The sequence below is a fragment of the Scylla paramamosain genome, chromosome 17, assembly GCF_035594125.1.
Source record: "Scylla paramamosain isolate STU-SP2022 chromosome 17, ASM3559412v1, whole genome shotgun sequence".
In the NCBI taxonomy this organism is placed as follows: domain Eukaryota; kingdom Metazoa; phylum Arthropoda; class Malacostraca; order Decapoda; family Portunidae; genus Scylla; species Scylla paramamosain.
Genome location: NC_087167.1, coordinates 2982501 through 3002978, shown reverse-complemented (window position 1 = coordinate 3002978; position 20478 = coordinate 2982501). Strand labels below are relative to the sequence as shown.

The 20478-nt window shown below is 43.7% G+C and overlaps 2 protein-coding genes across 2 annotated transcripts; both read right to left on the bottom strand.

The window, feature by feature from the left end:
• Positions 1 to 1354: 1354 nt before the first annotated feature.
• Positions 1355 to 6589, bottom strand: LOC135108653 (beta,beta-carotene 15,15'-dioxygenase-like). Its single transcript, XM_064019817.1, has 4 exons — positions 6507 to 6589; positions 4124 to 4311; positions 3019 to 3287; positions 1355 to 2727 (listed from the first exon to the last, which is right to left on the bottom strand). The coding sequence occupies exons 3-4, from the start codon at positions 3187 to 3189 to the stop codon at positions 1636 to 1638; spliced, it is 1263 nt and encodes a 420-aa protein (XP_063875887.1). The 5' UTR covers positions 3190 to 3287; positions 4124 to 4311; positions 6507 to 6589; the 3' UTR covers positions 1355 to 1635.
• A 2042-nt stretch (positions 6590 to 8631) lies between these two features.
• LOC135108317 (beta-1,4-galactosyltransferase galt-1-like) lies at positions 8632 to 19335 on the bottom strand. The gene is made up of 8 exons (XM_064019151.1): positions 18850 to 19335; positions 17698 to 17856; positions 16979 to 17068; positions 16556 to 16758; positions 15480 to 15596; positions 14543 to 14774; positions 12299 to 12496; positions 8632 to 10903 (listed from the first exon to the last, which is right to left on the bottom strand). The coding sequence occupies exons 2-8, from the start codon at positions 17838 to 17840 to the stop codon at positions 10306 to 10308; spliced, it is 1581 nt and encodes a 526-aa protein (XP_063875221.1). The 5' UTR covers positions 17841 to 17856; positions 18850 to 19335; the 3' UTR covers positions 8632 to 10305.
• Positions 19336 to 20478: the final 1143 nt, after the last annotated feature.

Genomic DNA, 20478 nt, shown 5'->3' with positions numbered 1-20478 from the left:
AGCAAGTCACCTCAGAATTGCTGTTCATTCTGCCGGTAGTTGCACATATGGTGGTGTGTGTGAAGCGGAGTAGCATTACAAACCCAACGTCAGCCGCTCATAAGGTTGCTATTCGTTTGCAGCATCTTTTGTTTTATACATTGTGGTTATACAGTAAGAGAGGCTGGGTAAGGGTTAAGCTATACACGAGGAAAATCAGGAATATCATATTTCTTCGTTCCTTTCACTAGTAAAACTGAGGGATTCGTATATTTTTGTTATCACTCTTCTGTGACGTCAGTTCCTTCGAAAGAGCAGTAATATGACACCCTCTTGGCCTCAAATGTCCATATCTCCCTTGGGAATTCTTTTCTTAGGTTTTTTTTTTTTCTTATGAATAACGAGTATGTGTTTTTTTCATTATCCTTTTATTCCTCTCATTCATCAGTCTCCATGCCGTGAAAAAAGAAGGAAAATAAGAACCATAATTGGGGATGAATGTTTAACTTCAGCGCGTGTTCATCCAGTCTTCTAGAAACGGAGGGTAACACTTGGCCCTGAACGCCAGACACACACTCTTCACCACAAGGGAGAGAGTGTTTGTATTCGATCGTCCTGTTCTGCTGCAACATTTCAGAACATTCTTGTACGTTTTGCTATTAATGTCATTAGGGATCATATTACTAACATTCCCATTCGAATATTTGGAGAAGGTATTCATATTTTACACAAAATGTCACTAAAGTAATTATTGTCCTGTTCTCAAAAGTAATTAAATACTGTAGGTGACTTTGTTGTCGTGACCTAACGAATGCTTTGAAACGCATCCATTTCTTTATGGCAGACTTTGTTTGTACTATAACTGATTACTTTCTTTCTTTCTCTCTCTCTCTCTCTCTCTCTCTCTCTCTCTCTCTCTCTCTCTCTCTCTCTCTCTCTCTCTCTCTCTCTCTCTCTCTCTCTCTCTCTCTCTCTCTCTCTCTCTCTCTCTCTCTCTCTCTCTCTCTCTCTCTCTCTCTCTCTCTCTCATGTAATACTCGTATCAGGAAGCCGTTTAATTAGCACACCTGGCCAGTCTCGCACCTGTCGCCCGGAAACCCTCGTCATCAAGGTGTGACAGGTGATCAGAGGGAGGCGTCTGTAACTGTTTTTACTTCAGTTTCTATATTTCGGTGTCCTCCCCCTCTTATAACAAAAAAATAAATAAATAAAAAATAAATAAATAAATAGAATAAAATAAAAATAAATAAAACATGAACAACTACAATAACAATTAGACGCTTCTCTATAATACAAAGAAAAACTGATAAGCAAGGGATTTTTAATGTAGCATGTATTGTAATTCGTAGTAAAATACGATTAGATACAGATTAACAGAAAACAGTAATGTGATCGAAGTGTCATAATGACTGTCATTATGTAGTGTTCCATCAGTATAACAAACAGCATTTGACATTACTAATACCCTCAGTATAACAAATGATACATTATTTAATATACCCAGTGGATAAACTTTTGTCAAACCGTAATTGTCTGTATTCCTAATTATGCTTTCAGTGCCAGCCGCCGCTTGCGTAATGCTGAACTTCCTTGCTGCTGTAAATGCACCTAATCAGATCCGTGCTTGCATTAGTCCGTGGTTCTCATCCTCGACTTTCAGTACAAGTGGACCTCCTCGCGAGGATCAACGAACTGGCCGTGGAAGGGATAGGTCACGTCTCCCTCAGCCGTGAACCGCACCCTGGCCAGCTGCGACATGTCCTTGGCGTTCAGCACCACCAGCGCCACGTAGCGGGAGTCGTTTAGCTTCAGCAGAGAGGAAAGAATAATTCCGTCGTCCTCTTTCGTTGCCCCCGGCCTGGGCACGAAGATTGGCTCAGCGGCCACGTAGCCCTCCTCCTGGAAATACCAAGTCTTGCCGGTCTCCACGTCCAGCTTCACCAGCCGCTGGAAGAACACTTCCGAGCCGCCGGTAACCCCGTAGGTGTAGCGGTAGGGCAGGCCGTTCCTCAGGTAATTGATCCTCGGGAGTTCGAAGACCACCGGGGAGAGAAGCGCCGGTGTGCAGTGCAGTTCCCCATTCTCTTTTCTGACAGCGGTGTACAAAGTGTCCTTCAAGGTGAAGTGTTGCTTTTCCATTGCCTCTTCAGCTGTCACCTTTAGGGGCAGCACCAGCCGGCACGGCCTGGAGTCTGGGATCACCTTAGAAGGATCGGTGTCGGACTTTCTGAAGTTACTGAAGAAGAAGTTGGTATAGTGCATGCCATTCATGGTTCCCAGAAAATCCACCACCAGATGGCCGTCCTCCTCCCAGGCGTTGATGTGGTGGAAGAGGATGATGGGCGGCGCCGTGTAGGTGGTGGGCAGAGGCTTGCCTGTCTTCCTGTCGATGACTATAAATCTGAGGTTCTCATCTGGCAGCCAGGTGAGGGCGTTAATCATCTTGCTTAAAGTAACGTACTGACGCAGCATCTTACCCAGGGACAGCACCAGCGGCTGCTCGCCTACCACCCAGTAGTTCTCCGTCATGGCGAAGCTGTGCACGTAGGGCAGTGCCGCACGCCACCTGCTGCTCGCCGTGCCCACTACGCTGGCGCCTTCCAGTTTGCCCTCGGGGAAGCGGACGATGCGCAACTCGGGACCGTTGATCAGGGAGAAGGAACTGCCCAGGTTGTACACCGTCCCGTCTGGCTCGATGTGTGGGTGTGCCGTCGCCATGTTGACTGCCACGTAGTTGCTGATGTCCTCCTGCACACACACACACACACACACACACACATTAGAAACTTAATAGGTTTGTGTTGGGAGGTTTTTTTCGTGGGGGGAAGGGTGGAAGGAGTGGTAGGAGTGGAAAATTATTATTAGCATTAAAGTTCAATATATGACACATTAGTTTTCAAGTTCATTCTCTCTCTCTCTCTCTCTCTCTCTCTCTCTCAACTCTCTCTCTCTCTCTCTCTCTCTCTCTCTCTCTCTCTCTCTCTCTCTCTCTCTCTCTCTCTCTCTCCTCTCTCTCTCTCTCTCTCTCTCTCCACCCACCTTCTTCTCGAAAGTGTCCAGGGATTCAGGATCAACACGCCGCAGGAAGCAGGTCTCGGTGAGGGCAAACATCTGGTCCTTGGCCTGGCACACGTTCACCAGGCAGTTGTCGGACATGACGTTAGCGGGCACGGGCAGCTTGAAGAAGGTGGTGACGAGGTAGTGGAACATGGTCTTGCAGGGGGTCCGGATAGCCCACCGTGCCTAGCTCCGTGGCCACAATTCTGTTGGCCTGTGTGTTCTTGGTGTAGGAGTCGCTGCGGAGAAACCTGTGTGGTGGTGGTGGTGGTGGTGGCGGGTGGTGGTGATGCAAAGGAGAGATGAGTGTTATTTAAGAGTGTATGGACAGTATTCTCAAATGATTTCAGTCTCTTATCTCGACAGTTTTCAGTAATCTGTGGCTTGTGTAAGTAGTCATTATGAAAATTCAAAGCGTTTAAGAACACATATCTATTTTTCTCTGGCTGTTGATTCCGAAACATATTACTCTTCCCTTTTCTCTTCATAAACGAAGGATTTCTGAAGGTACCGAATGTTTTAGTACAGCAATTTATTTGACGATACCTTGTTTACAGAAACGTACTCGTATACCTAAATATAAAGTAATCATATATTATTTGAAAACAGCATACGTATGGCACCAGTGTGTACTTTTTTTTTTTTTTTTTATCAATAATACAGCACAAAACTAGCGAAATCTTAATGTCTGACTCGAAAAACTCTATACCTACCTCGAGAGGAATTATAGGCACGCTTGATTTACTCTAGACACGTGAACAGGGAACATTAAGTATAGAGCAATAAGTCAAGAGGGGATAAGACATGTGCAAGTAAAGCGGAGGTGACGAAAAAAAAAAAAAAGTGAATGGAGGCGAATGAGACATATCCACGTGCGTAAACTTTGTTGGAGATGTCGCGAGGTCAGCGATTAAGAATGCGCACATCATCCCCACTCATATTTTTCCCGCAAGTAATCGTCGCATTCCATGAGTGAACACAGGATGATGAGACACCAATGGTATTTATGGGACTGGTGTGTCATCCCCCCTCTCTCTCTCTCTCTCTCTCTCTCTCTCTCTCTCTCTCTCTCTCTCTCTCTACTTGCCTGGAAGTGTAGGTAACTCGGCCGCCTTTGCGAATGGTGAACTGGTGCAGCATCGCGAGGGAGTCGAAGAGGTGGTCGTAGTGAGTGATGCCTACCTTGGTCATGCCGGGCCCGTTCCTGGTGACTCGGCCCTCCAGCCACTTCGGAACACACCCCTCCACTTCCTCCGCCTCCACCTCCTGAGTCTCCTGTAGATGTAAAAGGGAGCGGAATTAGAAGTTTAGTTATGTGGATAGGAAGGAGATAGATAGATAGATGGATGGATAAATAAATAGATAGATAGATGGATAGATAAGGGGGTAGATAGATAGATAGAAAGAGATAGAGAGCGAAAGAGAGAGAGAGAGAGAGAGAGAGAGAGAGAGAGAGAGAGAGAGAGAGAGAGAGAGAGAGAGAGGCTGCATCTCTATCTATCATCTAATTCTTATCATATTAAATATTTATAATTTTATTTCTGACTATATTTTTCTTTCATACCAAATTGTATGTCATTTCTCTCTCTCTCTCTCTCTCTCTCTCTCTCTCTCTCTCTCTCTCTCTCTCTCTCTCTCTCTCTCTCTCTCTCTCTCTCTCTCTCTCTCTCTCTCTCTCTCTCTCTCTCTCTCTCTCTCTCTCTCTCTCTCTCTCCTCTTCGTCCTATGCGCGTCGTTTACAATTCACTGCGTCCCAGAAACTAAGGCACTTCGTCTATTTGTGCAACGCCTCTCAGGAGAGTCGTGCAACAAATGGAGTCTTAGGAGCTGCGGAGGAGCAAACCATGAATGGCTGCAGCGCGGGAGGGAAGCGATCTCCGTGAATCCACCCCATCATGCCGTGAACCCTCATCGGGTCAGAATGGCTTGTTGTCGCACTGTTCCTTGGCGTTCCCCAGTGTACCATTTTTTTTATTTTTTTTTTTTTTTTTTTTTTATTTTATTTATTTTTTTTATGCCTGGGCTTCATTTGCTCAGTGACAATTTCCCTGGGATATCACATGTTAACACATACATTGCCACGTATTCGAAATCCTACTCCCATTCTAGTTGATGTTCTTCCCATTCTCCGGAGGTCAATTCTGCATCCTCTCGTGTTCAGTTTCTACATTGCTAAGGGATCTATTACCTTTGATCTTTTATTTCATAAGTAATTGTTCTACTTGAATTTTATTTTTCCCCTGCGAGAAATGCAAAACAGCTGGAAATTAATTACAAGGTGCATATAACTGTACGTTAAATAAATATATCAAATGGTAATCTGACACACTGACTGATCTACTGATTGACTAACCGAGTGACCTACTTCTTGACTGACTGACACACGTCATCCTATATTTATAATAATGACGGCACGGGCGTAGTGAGGCTCCTCAAGGGGAGCCTACCCCTCTCCGCCATTCAATTGCCCTCCACTCCAAGTGGTTCAGTCTGCCAGGTCGTCTGGCATCACGGTAGACGAACAACTCAGCAAGAAGCAGCGTGTGCCTTCATCGTCAAGGCAGCCTCACACAGGATCTACGTGGTCCAGGATTAGTGAAGAGCATTTGTGGAGCGGACACTGAAAAAGGAGGATGGCGTGCAGCTTAGGATCGTTAACTCCCTAACTGTAATGGCTTCTCATCAAGCTCAATGAAATACGTGGTGTGGTGTGGTCAAGAGACGCCACTGGCAGAGAAGGAATGATCGAGTAGTAAATCTATTTTAGTGAGAGAAAAAAAGTAGATGTTGATGGATAAAAATATTGATCTTGGAGGGCGTTATCAATGACACATAGTTTTTAAGGATATGAGGAAGTCTGTCATGACCATTATCTTACGAGTCCCAAGGAAGAAGAGGAGAGAAAATTGCACGAAAAAATATTGACATTGTGCATATTGAAATCGCGAGGTGGAGGACGGATAGGGAAAAGCGCAAACCACGAATTGTTGACTTTGTATCAGAAGAGGGCTGCTGAATACTAATCGCCTGAACATCACAAATATTTCTGTCAGTTACATCACTCCAGTGAATATGAAAGTGCGGGGACATAATGGTACTACCTATTTTGCGTTTGACAGATGCATGTATCTCGTATCATGGCTATGGAGACCTATAACCTGTCACCCACGAAAGATCACAGTCATTTTCAGCATGACATTCAATTCATCATAAACTTCTGTGTGCATTTAACGTATTTCACATGACCCACCTCTCCCTGTAATGCACCGCCTCCTCGCTGGCCCACAAGCATCCCTCTGTTTACTTCCAGCGTGACCACATGGAGCTTGTGGGCTACTTTGTGACTCGAGAGGACAAATATCTAGTTACTTTTACCGTCACAAGCATGTATGTTATTGTAATGCTCTCTATTTTACGTTAAGTTGTTTGAAATTAAGTTAGGTTTTCACAGCAACCCTCGGGAGCCTGACCTTCATACAGTTTCTGCAGAAAAGCTCGCTGCTGCTCGCTGGTGTCTTTGCCGGCTGCTCCATGATGGTCGCGGTGTGACTGTATCGCATCTGCTGCAGCCGCCACATTTATATATCGGCGGGGACTGCAACCTCACTTTCATGTGACCTTACTCGTCCTGCCTCGCTCGCTCCCACTCATACACATGCTCTTGAGAATGTTATCCTTTCTAATACCCAGTGCGGCACGCACAAAAATTATGACGATTTCTCTCGAACGTTTTGATAGTTTTGCAATACAGAACCGAGCGCTGTACTCCTTTATTATAGTCTTTGTAGTGCATGGAGTACTGATAATATAGGAGTGTTTTGATCCACTGTTTCTTAGGCAATATGTTGGTGAAGCTCTGATCCGAGTCAAGGACAGGATTCACTGCTGACGTCAGTGGCCTCGTAGTGAACGTTCGGATATGGTTGTCTTGGGATATATATATATATATATATATATATATATATATATATATATATATATATATATATATATATATATATATATATATATATATATATATATATATATATATATATATATATATGCACACAGTATGTTTTTTTTTTTTTTTTTTTGCAACTGACAGTGCATGCTAATTGTATCACTTCGTCTGAATTAGGGAGTTTCTCTTCACATCAGTAGTCGCTCATCGCACGTCGTAGTTTCATTACACATTAAACTTGCAAGTGAGTAACAACAAAAGAAGCATCACTGCTCACGATACTCCACGCCAGTTGCTTAAATATAGACTGCAGAAGCTTTCACAAACAAGTTTAATTTTCTTAAATAGTGCTGTTTAGAACTAAGATCTAGATTAAAAAAAAAAAAAAGAAAACAGAAATACGATTTGCACTGCTTCCTCTCGTGATTTCCGGTGGTGACGATAACCGAAAAGACATCATCACTAAGGGACTGTCCCGGGGCCTCTCGTGACTTGCAAGCCCAGGAAGAATTATTAGAAATAGTGAAATACATCTATGTATTTTTTTTTTTTTTAACATTGGCCGGTGTAAATTAAAATGTGAGCCCAGAGAACCAAGACGCATTAAGATTTGTCAGCCAGTGCTTCGACACTTTTTAGCAAATGGAGGATGATGTAGTAGCTCCTGACAAATATAGATACAATATGAGATGGAAAAGTTACCTATTGCAGGGTTCGCCCCTGATTTCTCCCGTCCCTCAAGTAAGCAATGCAAGGTTGGGGCTGTGCTGAGGGCTGCTCTTCTCGCTATCACCTCACGGTGACATCGCCTCTTCTGCGGTCACTGTCGGTAAATATGTGATCTTTTATTCTGGCAATCTTACTTCCTTCTAGTTGTGATCATATATTCTTTTCTTTCAACATAAACTGATGGATAAACTCTTAGGAACTTGCTGTAAGTTATGATGCCTTGCTGCGGTGGACGACAGCACGCGGAACCGCGATGTTTCTACGTCATTGTAGAATTAAGGCGTCCTCCATTCTTTCTTTGTAAATACTTGTAAACCCGAGCCAGTCTACGCATGCTCAGCATCACAAAGGGTTTGTTGACAACCACAACTGTCGACTGAGCTGACATCACTGTCCGTCAGGTGTGCCCTTCGTGTATCACCAAGCAGGTGTCAAATTTCTTGTCCCGAAAGGCTCAAGTTCTCGCCTTGTCTGCGTCTTCCTGAGTAAGAAAGACAAACCATCCTATTACTGTCTTCCTGAAGAAGTCATGCAAGACAGTACTCAGCCTTAACCTTCCTAAGGAAGACAAATCTACTTTGCTTGTCAAGATTTATGAAGGCAACTTCGAAAAAGGACGTTATAAAGCTAAGAAGCCTGTGAAGAACATTTAGTCAACAGAAAAGTATCCACCGACTTTAACAACTATAAGAACGTTAACGACTATAACAGCTAGTCAAAGGATAAGAGAGAGAGAGAGAGAGAGAGAGGGAGAGAGAGAGAGAGAGAGAGAGAGAGAGAGAGAGAGAGAGAGAGAGAGAGAGAGAGAGAGAGAGAGAGAGAGAGAGAGAGAGAGATACTAATACCTGAGATCCAATTAACCTTTACCAGCCTGTCACCTCAGTAATAATTCTCCATTTTTTTTATTCAAGACAAAAACTTAATTTCATGTACAAACGTGATATTTATTATACACAATAATACGTCAGTGTTAACAACGACAGTACACTATGAACAATCACATTACAATGAAGGCTTGCATCTCTATTAACAAAGCATTACATGTACAGGGAATACACAAAACTAGCACAGTACTAGCACTCATACAAGGATAGACAACATGAACACTCTGCTCCTTCTTAAGCGCGTCACTAGGTAAAATGATGAAGGGTCACAACATCAGTATCACATAAATGCATACATATCATGCATATTCACATCACAAGTAACTCACAGGCACACATTCTCACTACTCAAACCTTGCCTCAGGGTTTTATCTTGACTCAGAATCTGGAATCTGATCCAAAAATCCCTGAACCTGACCTAAAGACAACTGAATCCTGCCCCAAAGACCCCATTTAACCTGGCCCAAAGATTCCCAAGCCTTGATCAAAGACACCTGAACTTGCACCAAATATCGACAAACATACTGGTCATGTTAAAAAAAAAAAAAAAGTTTCGCCTCATTGCATTTTTTCATGCCGTAAAACGTGTTCCTCTTACTTCAAATCCTTATTATTATTATTTTATTTATTTATTTATTTATTTATTTATTTTTATTTACTTTTTTTTTTGCAAGACGTGTAGCCTCAACCTCATTTTGCCGAAAAATCTCGGAATCTTCTCAAAAGGCCGCTTTTTAATATTATCTAAAAAACCTTAAACATGAACATACAAACCACTTATGCTTCCAAATAGATCCCTGACTCTACTGCAAAAAAAAATTGTATTGCATCACAGCATTTCATCGCGACGCAAAGTTTGTTTCTCCTACTGCAAATTCATATAATCTTTTCAGTAAGGCAAAGCCCATCCTTTTTTTTGCGATCAGTGGCTCTTTCAATCCTCCTAACACATTCATTCCTGGGAAGTTCTTACTGCAACAACATCGTCAATGTCATACTATGCATTCTGCCATCGCTATGCTCATCTGTCCTCATCAACGTTCTCCTTAGTCACCATCCTCCTATATGCCATATGAATATGCAAGAATCTCTCTCTCTCTCTCTCTCTCTCTCTCTCTCTCTCTCTCTCTCTCTCTCTCTCTCTCTCTCTCTCTCTCTCTCTCTCTCTCTCTCTCTCTCTCTCTCTCTCTCTCTCTCTCTCTCTCTCTCTCTCTCTCTCTCTCTCTCAATCAAATCCGCTGCAGCACGGATCAGGAGTGTGGGCGTTATCACGAGGCCATGGGATGAAGTAAGAAACATGATCATTGGGTGCCTGTGCCGTTTCATTTCATAACCAGAAGCACCAGTTACAAATGCGAGGACGATGTGGCGGGGCGAGGTAGAAATAAGGTCTAAGAATGTTCTGTCAGTCACAAAGGTTATATGTATTTCCCTCCTTAGATTCCTTCAGCTTTCTCTGATCTACCCGTCGACCCCTGCGTTCCATCTTGAAGACTTTGATGTTCCGTACCGACTTAAATTTAGGCTATCTTCACCCTTATCTGAATTCTTTACCGTCTTGGGAACATAGCCATCATTTTTAATCTTTCTGTAGTCTCTAACCCTTTGGATTATTCCGATTTGTTAAAATGTCCTCCCCGCCTTGCACCTGCTGTGTTTTTTTTAAGCAATGATGAATATGGACCGTGGTTAGTAAGCTTACTATGGAGAGGTTCAGGGAAGCAGGCCAAGGATCTGCAGCACCGCCTTGGTCCGGGCGGTGACAGCTGGCCGGTGCCTCCACATGGCAGTGTCGCGGGACAGGTAAGGGCGGTACAGTTCCTGGCATTCGTGCTGGTCCTCGCCCTGACAGGTGGCGCGGTAGTGGCCCAGGTGCCCCTCAGTGGTCGGGTACAGGTGATACAGGTCGCGGTCTCGGTCTATGTTTCCCCCAAGGGTGAGGAGGGCAAAGTGGGCGTGCAAACCTAGCGCCAGAGAAGTGTCGTGCACTGATTTGGTGAAAACTCTCGGCGGTGCTACCTTGACGGTGCGGGTCACATGACGCATCAGGTACAGGTACTCCGGGAGGTCAGGCGTCGCCTCTTCCACCTGGTCGTCAAAGTAATAACTGCAGCGCGCCAGGTAGGATGTGGGTCTGAGGCCCTGTTCCGTGGCGCGGGCGCGGGCGGCATCCAGCATGGCGGGCAGCGAGAACGCGGTGGCGGGCACGATAAACTCATCCATGTCCCACACTGCCACGTAGCGATGCGTGGCCAGGTGACGCAGCAGGCAGTCCGTGTAGGGGATGTTCTCCGTGGTGAAGAGCGTGAACCTGCAATATAGGACACATGACAGAGGTTACAGAGGATCAGTCCGGATCATATGTCCTCACTACTTCACCAAGGGTATTCTATCAGTTGAGAATTCTTTCCATGGATGTTAGTCACTACAAAAAGCACAATTATCACTTCACTTATCTCTGCTCCTCACATGTAATTTTTCTAGAAGTCAGCTAATCTAACTTGTATGTAATCGTAGTAGAATAGTTGTTTGACCTGGTCAAAGACCACGAAATCCGATGTTTCCCCAGTGGATGGTGTGATGATTTAAGTATTGTAGTTACCCTGGGAATCCTCTCATCCCAATGTGAGCTGCAACACTGTGTGAGATACGAAGAATCTGACTGACTTTTTTTCTTTTTCTTTCCTCTCCACTAGACCGTATGACGCCGGGTGAGATACTAATATACTACATTTGGCCATACATGTACTGTATGAAACTGCTTCCAAATTTCTAGAATGACGTTAATGAACTCTAAGCCATTGCTTAACAGCTGCGTGAATAGCGTGCTAGATGTTAATAGTACCTCATCCGCGAGGTCATTAGCAACTGTCTTTGCTGATTTATCCTTTAAGAAAACTAAAATGGAGAATCTGTTAAAAGCACCTACACACATCAAAAGATGTGTATATCCTGACTCTGTTAATGGAAATTTCAGCAAGTCATTTGCTAGTATCATCCGTAGCTATGTTGAAATTAGATCATTTAGAATAGAAACAAGTTTAATGACTGAGTTTGGTTCGAATCACTAGTTCGATTCAGCTTTATAAAATCTCTTATTGCCTCCTTTGGTTATGCTTCTCCACATGATTGCGTGCATCTTCTACTTTAGCCAAACACCAAAATAATAAGCTGCAAGGAAAGGCAGAGATCGCACGAAGGTCAAGATAAGTGTGTTGTAAAGCTGACATTGTTCTGCTTTAGCTCTCCTCTAACTGACTGTCTTCAGCCTCTTTCTCATCGCCGCAGTGTTGCATCTCTTGCTATCTTCTACTACTATTTTCATGCTATCTATAACTTTATCTTTTCCTCTGCAGTTTTACGTATATGAATCCTGTCAACTGTATCTTTAGCATCACGGCTCTGGATAAATGTCTACAGTTATCTGTGATTATACCTTTTGTACCAAGACTTTGTATGAAAGTTGTGTATAATTACCTACAATTGTAAATTTTGCCCTGGGGTTCTATATGAATGCTGTCTATAATTGTAACTTTTGCATCCACAGTTCTGTATGAATGCTGTCTACAAGTGTCTATAATAATACCTTCTACACTTTCATTCTGTATGAATCATATCTACAACAGAACCTCTTGCACCGCAACCCTTTACAAAGACGCTGCCTCTCACATAGTCCAAGGTCTCTCCTCCTCTCAGGTGGCCTTACCTCTGAGTGTCGTAGAGGGCGCGGTACAGGTGGCCTAGTGAAGGTTGGTCTCCTGGGCTGCGCCAAGGGAACACCTGCACGAAGCCTTCCTGCTGGTAATACTGCAGAACCGCCCGCACGTTGGGGTGAACTGAGGCCTCGTAGAAGGTCACTTCGTCCACGCCCCAAGCTCTGGCCACCTCCAGCCACTCCACTAGTCTGTGACAGTAAACAGAGGAAAATCAACTCGAATCATTATTGCCAAATAAAAGACGAATACAGCAACAAATACTTTAAAAGAGATTGAGCGTTCTGTAGTTCAATGTAGGGGAGAAACACAGAGGCAGAGAGTGAGGCACATGAGCAGTGATTGTGTGACGCGATCATGAACGCCTGAAAGGAATGAACGCCACTTGACAAGAAGCGGGAGAGGAGGAGAGAAGGCAAGAGGAGGTGGAGGTGGAGGAGGATGTAAAGGAGAAGAAATAAACGAGTTGGAGAAGGAAAAGGAAGACAAGAAGGATAACAAAGAAGAAAATTATGAAATATAAATGAAAAATAGGAGAGAGAGAGAGAGAGAGAGAGAGAGAGAGAGAGAGAGAGAGAGAGAGAGAGAGAGAGAGAGAGGGAGAGAAAGCAAAAAGAAAACAAGGAGGAGGAAAAGAAGAAGGAATATGAGGAGGAAGAAACAGAAATAAAATAAAATATTTGCAGGAGGGGGGGAGGAGGAAGAGGAGAAGAAAAAAAAAAAAAAGAGGAGGAGGCGGAGACTGAGGCGTCTGTCTATCTCATACTAGCAGAGAACAAGGAAGAAAGAATCATGTTCATATTCTTCATGTATCTAATCTCACCCGAAAGAAAGAAAAACGTACGTTGACTTAACTGACCAACTCTATTTCTGCTGTCTTTGAGGACGGTAAATCCCTCTCTCTCTCTCTCTCTCTGAACTTGAGAAAAAAATCCTCCTCGTGTTTTGCAATCATCTTACATCCTCTTTGCATCACTCTCCCCTCGCGCGTTACACAAGAGTGAGTCAGTAAGTGCGCCTCACCATTTTGACGTCATATGGGATACAGAAACAAACAAAGAAATAAATAAGATAATAAATGAATAAATAAATAAATGAATAACACACCGCATGAGGATCAGTCATTCCAGCTATCTTGGTGACAGGTCGGTAAGGATAAAATCAGGCTATTCTAGGACTGGTAATTTAACGTATATTAAGTGGTAGGTGACTGAATTAGACTAATTGCGTATTTAGTGCAGAGTCAGTAGGAAGCTTAAGAAGATTAAGTATATATGGATATGGATGAAAAATTAATGAATTAGGTACGTTACATAAGAACATAAGAACATAAGTAAATAAGGAAAGCTGCAATCTATCAGTCTTACACGTGGCAGTCCCTGTATGAAACACTCCTATCTACTTCCACCTTTAGACCTTACTGGGAGTAATTATCATTTCAGCAGGTGCCTACTGCCTCCTCCAGATTACAAATTTGTCTCACCTACACAGATGGCACATTTTACATGCTTCTTGTTAATGTGCCTACCAGCTGTGAAGGACACAGGGAGAAACAGCTTCTATATCTAGGCAAGTTGGCGTCCCTCATTGATGATACACAGGTGCGCAATCTGTGTATCATAGAGAACTTCAATGCTGCACCTCATACTCCATGTTATAACAGTATCCAGCGCATGTGTGGGGAGCGGAACATGGTCGTGGTGCATGTGAGGGTGAACTTCACTCCTGTTAATCATGGCTGCCTCTCACGTTTTTGGCTAGACATATCGCGCTCTCTCCGTGTCTCTGTGATATCATGGATGACTGTAGCGTTTCCTGTGACAGTGTCAACTCTGACTATTTTCCTGTCTTTGTCACACTTAATGTTTCTGGCTTCGTATAATTCCTCGGGTTAAGTCCGTGTCCAAGCTTAACATTAAATGGGATTTTAGAGACGTAGCGAAAAGGGAGGTATATGGCCGGTTGGTGACAGATTTATCAAGGAGCATCACTGAAGACCCTGCGAGCCTGTGCTGTTTCAGTGACGTTTTTTAACACACTGCACAGGCAACTGATCGCCTTTATGGTGAGGTCTGGAGACAAGTGTTTGGCTCCAGCAGGAAAAGAATGGCAACCAAATAATCAAGATTCCACTGTTGCAGCGTCTTAATTGATCCATCAGCCAGTTCGTTGCCGAGAGAGAGAGAGAGAGAGAGAGAGATACCAGACACGACCAGAGTAAGGCACGCATCACTAACCTCTGGGAGTAGTCGCGGGTGGGGTCGAAGAGGAACTTGTGACACAGCGCTAAGTCCTTCTTGACTCGCGGCTGCTCCTGGTTCAGGACCCTAAGGGCGTTGGTGGCGGGGCCGCACGAGTACCCGACGAGTGCCGCCACCCTGGGCACGCCACGGAGGTCCTCCACGACTCGGCAGGTCACCAGGTATGGCAGCCAGGCGCCGCTCACCCTGTCTTGCCAGTGCACGTAATCTGTCACGGCATACAGGTGTGATCTAACCACACACGTGGCGTCGGTCACGTTCTGTTTCTCATTCTAATTCTTTCCACCTATGAGCTAAACAGGAATCACATTGTAATATTCAATTTCAATGAGCATTAGAACACAAGAAACTGCAAGAAACTAGTAAGCCCACGCGTGGCAATCTCTGTATAAAACAAATCTTCCTAAATTTACATGTCACATCTAACTGTAATTCTATTTTTACTATTATTTTCTCAGCAAGGATAGAAAATGAGTTCGAAATTGATAAAGTTAGGTAAAAGAAACCTCACTAGACAGAGTGGCTGATGAATGAAATACACCCAGTAATGAGGCTGTTAGTGCTAAGTTAATGGGAACCTTTAAAAGATTATACAAATATATGGATGGGAACGGCTGCGAAAAGACTTTTACTCAGGAACTCCTGTACGTAAACCCGATGTCTTCCTACATCTTCCTCTATTTTTTTATGTCCTAATGTTTTTATGTTACTAGCAAAATTATTTTACATTTCTACGTGCTTCGAGATGTGAACAAGTAATTGTGGGGATAATTAATCAACCATTTACTTAATCATGCAACTCTTTATCATTCCCTGTTCATATGCTCTCACCCCCTCCCTCCCTCCCTCCCTCCCTCCCTCCCTCCCTCACGTCTTATCTTGTCCATCCTTACTCCCCATGATGACTCCTTACCCATCCGCACTGCACTCGAGGCCGTGGGCGTGAGGTCGTCCTGGTACCACAGGTGACACACGGGCGTAGGTGGCCTGGTGGAGTCTACCATCACCAGCATCCTTACTGTGGGCCCCTCTGTGAAGGCGAGCAAACAAGTTAGTGTGTGTGTGTGTGTGTGTGTGTGTGTGTGTGTGTGTGTGTGTGTGTGTGGCCAAGGACGCCTGTCTCTTTTTTCTTTATGTAGGAGGGACACCGGCCAAGGGCAACAAAAATCTAATAAAAAAAAAATAAAAAAAAAAAAGCCCACTGAAATGCAAGTCCCTGAACAGTGTCCGAAGCGGTGGTAAAAAAAATTGAAGGATAAGTGTCTTGAAACCTCCCTCTTGAAGGAGTTCAAGTCATAGGAAGGTGGAAATACAGAAGCAGGCAGGGAGTTCCAGAGTTTACCAGAGAAAGGGATGAATGACTGAGAATACTGGTTAACTCTTGCATTAGAGAGGTGGACAGAATAGGGGTGAAAGAAAGAAGAAAATCTTGTGCAGCGAGGCAGCGGGAGGAGGGAAGGCATGCAGTTAGCAAGATCAAAAGAGCAGTTACCATGAGAATAGCGGTAGAAGATAGCTAGAGATGCAGTTTTGCGGCGATGAGAAAGAGGCTGAAGACCGTGTAGGGTGAATGATTACAAAAGAGAAAAGATGTGCACGTGAAGACCTATGCACCACTCAGCAGGTTTAGGTGTGCGGGGCGAGAAGTTGACCAATGGAGGGTTCGTTCTGTGGTTCACTTCTTGTTCGCACTACAACTTTCGAATGTGCAATACATGTCACTAGCATCGAGAAAGGAAATGTTAACTTTATAGCGATGTTTTTTTTCTTTTTCTTTCTTCATTTACCTATTTACTTATTTATTTAACTACTAATCTATCTGTTTACTTGTTTATTAATTTTTTGTATTCATTATCTTCATACAACTCGTCTGAACATTCTCATTTCGCAATCAGAGAAAATGCGATAACCCCTCTCTCTCTCTCTCTCTCTCTCTCTCTCTCTCTCTCTCTCTCTCTCTCTCTCTCTCTCTCTCTCTCTCTCTCTCACCTCCCTCGTCCCTTGAGTCGTAGTAGGCGGCGTAGAGCAGGAAGATCACGCCCCCGATCACAGCCTCCTGCCACAGCTCGTTGTTGTGTCGCACGCTGAAGACTCCGGGAGTGTTGTGGCAGCGAGACCCACGCCGCTCCTGCTCCACTAAGAAGGCCAGCGCCAGAGAGGGGTGGACCGCCTCCACCTCCTGCAGCGTTGTTCTGTTAGGAGAGAGTCTGATTGGTGGAATGAGGAAGAAAATGGGAGATGAGGAGGTAGATGGATTGGTAGATGGAAAGATAGGTAAGAAAATAAAGAAAAACATGTATAAAACAGATGTAGAGGTATTCGAAGATGGATAGATAAACAGATAGATAGATAGACAGAGAGAGAGAGAGAGAGAGAGAGAGAGAGAGAGAGAGAGAGAGAGAGAGAGATCACCTTTTAGTAGTAGGGTCGATTTCGCCCATAAGGTTGGGCAAATATTTGGCCACTCTCTCCTCCGTGTTCACCTGATGGCCGCAGTCACACCTAGAGAGAGAGAGAGAGAGAGAGAGAGAGAGAGAGAGAGAGAGAGAGAGAGAGAGAGAGAGAGAGAGAGAGAGAGTCATAAAAATAATAATAATAATAATAATAATAATAATGGTGGTGGTGATGCTAGTAATAATAATACATCTTTCTCTTTACCTACACATTATATAATAAATATCCTTCTCATCATATCTTTTCGTCTTCTTTACCTTACCGCCAGTAGATCTTCATAGAAAACGAGAGTTTGTTTGGGGAGACAAGCGCATTCTATGTTTTTCAATATTATAATGCCATGATGTTATTTCTGCTATGTAATGATGATGATGATGATGATGATGATGAGTAGTAGTAGTAGTAGTAGTAGTAGTAGTAGTAGTAGTAGTAGTGGTAGTTGTAGTAGTAGTAGTGGTAGTAGTAGTAGTAGTTGTAGTAGTGGTAGTGGTAATAGCAGTAGTAGTAGTAATAGTAGTAGTCGTAACAGCAACAGTAGTAATAGTAGTAGAAGTAGAAGAAAAGTTGTAGAAGTAGAATTCGTAGTAGTAGTAGTAATAGTAGTAGTAGTACCCAACAACAACAACAACAACAACAACAACACCCCACTCTTTCTCTCTCTTCCGTCCAGCACTTACACGTGGGACACCCTTGAATCATGGAACGCCGTCAGGAGCACGAGGACACAGGTGCAGACCACGCCCACCACGCCCACCCACGCCCGTTTCCTCATGAGCAGAAGCCACCCAATAGCTAATCGACCCGCGCACTCGCCTGCCATGATGGAGTGTAAGGGCCTGGAGGAGGAATCAGGGAAAGGTTAGTGCTGATCAGAATGTCAAAGGATTAGTAACAGAAAGACAATTGTGAGATGTTAAAGGAAGACAAGGCAGCGAGGGGACTTGGATGAAAGATGTTTATGGAAGGTGGTTTGATATAGACGGGGAGCTTATAATAATGCAGGGGATAAGTTTTAAGGGAAGTGTTTTTCTTGGGGGTGGTGCAGCCAGGTAAGATGACGCGTAGACGGGATGGACAAGAACATGGGTAGAGATGATCAACCAGGGTAGGGCCTCATCATATTGCGATCGATCCGTGATTATAAGAGTAATGGACAATAAAAGATAAAAAAAAATGTCATTGATAACGAAACGCCCATAATTCAGTGAAGCAAATTAAAGCCTTACTCCTTTCACTGTTATAGTCGTTAAGGCACTGTAAAAAAATTTTTGGCATAGACAAACAGGAAGAAAGGGAGAATAGAAGATCTGATATTGTTTGATATTGTTTTCTAAGTAACCTAACTACGCATTTAACAAAATATAGTACAAGTATTAAATATCATAGGTGGTTACAGCAGTGAGAGTTAATGAAGCATCGAACACACACTAATGACAGATTTGGAAGCTTGGGTCTTGTCTTTGGTCAGCATTGTTTTTTGTCATCAAGAGCAAGACAGCTGTAGTCGTCTCTAAACTGACTGATAATGTTGTGTCATGCATCACTCCCTTGCAAGCACATCAACTTTGTCCCAGTTTGACAATATGATTCTACTTACCTTTTCTTTTCTTTTTCTTTTCGTGTGTGTGTGTGTGTGTGTGTGTGTGTGTGTGTGTGTGTGTGTCCTTCATTACATAACATTTAAAATTAATCTGTAACCTGAACAGTTTAGTTGCGTAAATCGCGAGAATGCTTCGTGAGACCACAAACACGTGTTACATATGGACTGATGTGAGTTCATTTGTACACAAGATTCTACAACTTTAAGTTTCATTGATCTTAGGCAGTACCTGACTTTACTGTTATCCTCGCTGGTCCTGCATTGGCCTCCCCGGTGCTCTCCGGTGGTGCTCACTAGGCGGCACGGTAGAGTGTTAGGGTTAGTGGTGGTGACGTGAGTAGTGACGGCACGGCGTGACGGGATCCGCGGCAGTGCTGTGAACACACGAGGCCACACTGGGCAGGCAGAACTTGACAGTGTGGTGACAGCTCACTCACTCCACACCAACTTCCTGTTCTCTCTTCCTTTTTCTTCTCGCTCCTTATCATTTCCTCCCCATTCCTCTTGAAAGGTGACTATTGGCGAACTAAACACCAACACTAAACACTTCACTGTTTGAGCATAGTTTGTCAGCCAGCACATGAGGCAGACTGCTTGACACACAGGCAGTACCTAGCTGGGCGGAGAACTGAGGGAACACTGAAAACAGCTGTATCCTCCTCGGCGGCCTTATCGTGGTGGGCTTATCAACCGTTATCACTGTGCTGTTCTAGGATTCAGTGTGTGAATACTACTATTCACACACACACACACACACACACACACACACACACACATGGAAGGACAAAATGGTGAAAGAAACGCAAGTATTGATTAATTTTGGCGCAGCAACAAGGTCAAAAGGTGCCGCCCTTTGGTTCCTCTCGTACCTCAAGCTTTTCAATTTCCTTCCTTCCTCGTTTCCGTCGCCGCCGCCTTGCCAAAGGGACGGCGCCCTCAGTGTGCTGGGGGATAGATAGCATTGCTGTATCATGGCTACCTTTCAAATTGTAGCTAATGTTTTCTTATTGTACTCTTTTGAGACTAGTACCTTCTATGGGCTGTTTTTTTATTTATTTATTTATTTTATTTTATTTTTTTTACTGGCCGAAACCAGAGCCCATCTTACATATATAAATAAACAAATAAATAAACTTTCATCTTTTCTTATCTCATTTTCTATTCCCTGCGGCTGAGACCCACGGCGAGTGGCAGTCTTCTCTCGTCAGTGCTGATGTTAAGAGAAATGTGGATGTTAGGTAGGTTTATTTGATATCTACGTTTCGTGGATGAAAAGAAGAAATTATGACAAGTTTTTTTTTTATTAACTTTTCTCTTTTTTTCATGTTTCTTTTCTATTTTATTTATTTTTTTTAGTGCTCTGATAATGTTAACAAAATAGCAATAAAAGAATTGAAGTTTTGTTAGTGCTTTGCTTTACACAAACTGGGACAAATAAATTATGTATATGAGTGTATTGGGAGACACGTGATGCACTTTTCTGGAGGGTTAGCGAGTGTGGAGGGGCGGGGTGTGGCCAGTGAGTGTAGGGAGGGAGCCTTGGAGGACCGGTTCGTGGGCAACAGGCGTGCGCGGGTCGGGTGTCACGCCACGCACGGCACTCCCGCCTGGAGACACTGCGTCATTCAGGTCAGAGTAAAGAAGCAGAACGCGTATCACTGATGATCAACACAATATACAGAAGCTGTCAAAAAACACCCGGACGTTTTGTGAAAGTTTCTGAGTATCACCAACTAACACCCGAGAAATTATTTAGCTTAAGGGAAACTGAGGCAGAGTATCTCCATTGGTTACATAATAAGTATATATAGAAAAATAAAAGAGGAAATATGTATTAGCTCCATGTTTTTACGTTAAA

Excerpts from the sequence above, each read along its gene's own strand:
- LOC135108653 (XM_064019817.1), bottom strand. The coding sequence starts at position 3,189 with ATGTTCCACTACCTCGTCACCACCTTCTTCAAGCTGCCCGTGCCCGCT. Across the intron at positions 2,728-3,018 it reads TGGACACTTTCGAGAAGAAG|GAGGACATCAGCAACTACGT; the intron begins GTGGGTGGAGAG and ends GTGTGTGTGCAG.
- LOC135108317 (XM_064019151.1), bottom strand. The coding sequence starts at position 17,840 with ATGGCAGGCGAGTGCGCGGGTCGATTAGCTATTGGGTGGCTTCTGCTC. Across the intron at positions 17,069-17,697 it reads GATTCAAGGGTGTCCCACGT|GTGTGACTGCGGCCATCAGG; the intron begins GTAAGTGCTGGA and ends CTCTCTCTCTAG. Across the intron at positions 14,775-15,479 it reads CTCGAGTGCAGTGCGGATGG|ATTACGTGCACTGGCAAGAC; the intron begins GTAAGGAGTCAT and ends ATGCCGTGACAG.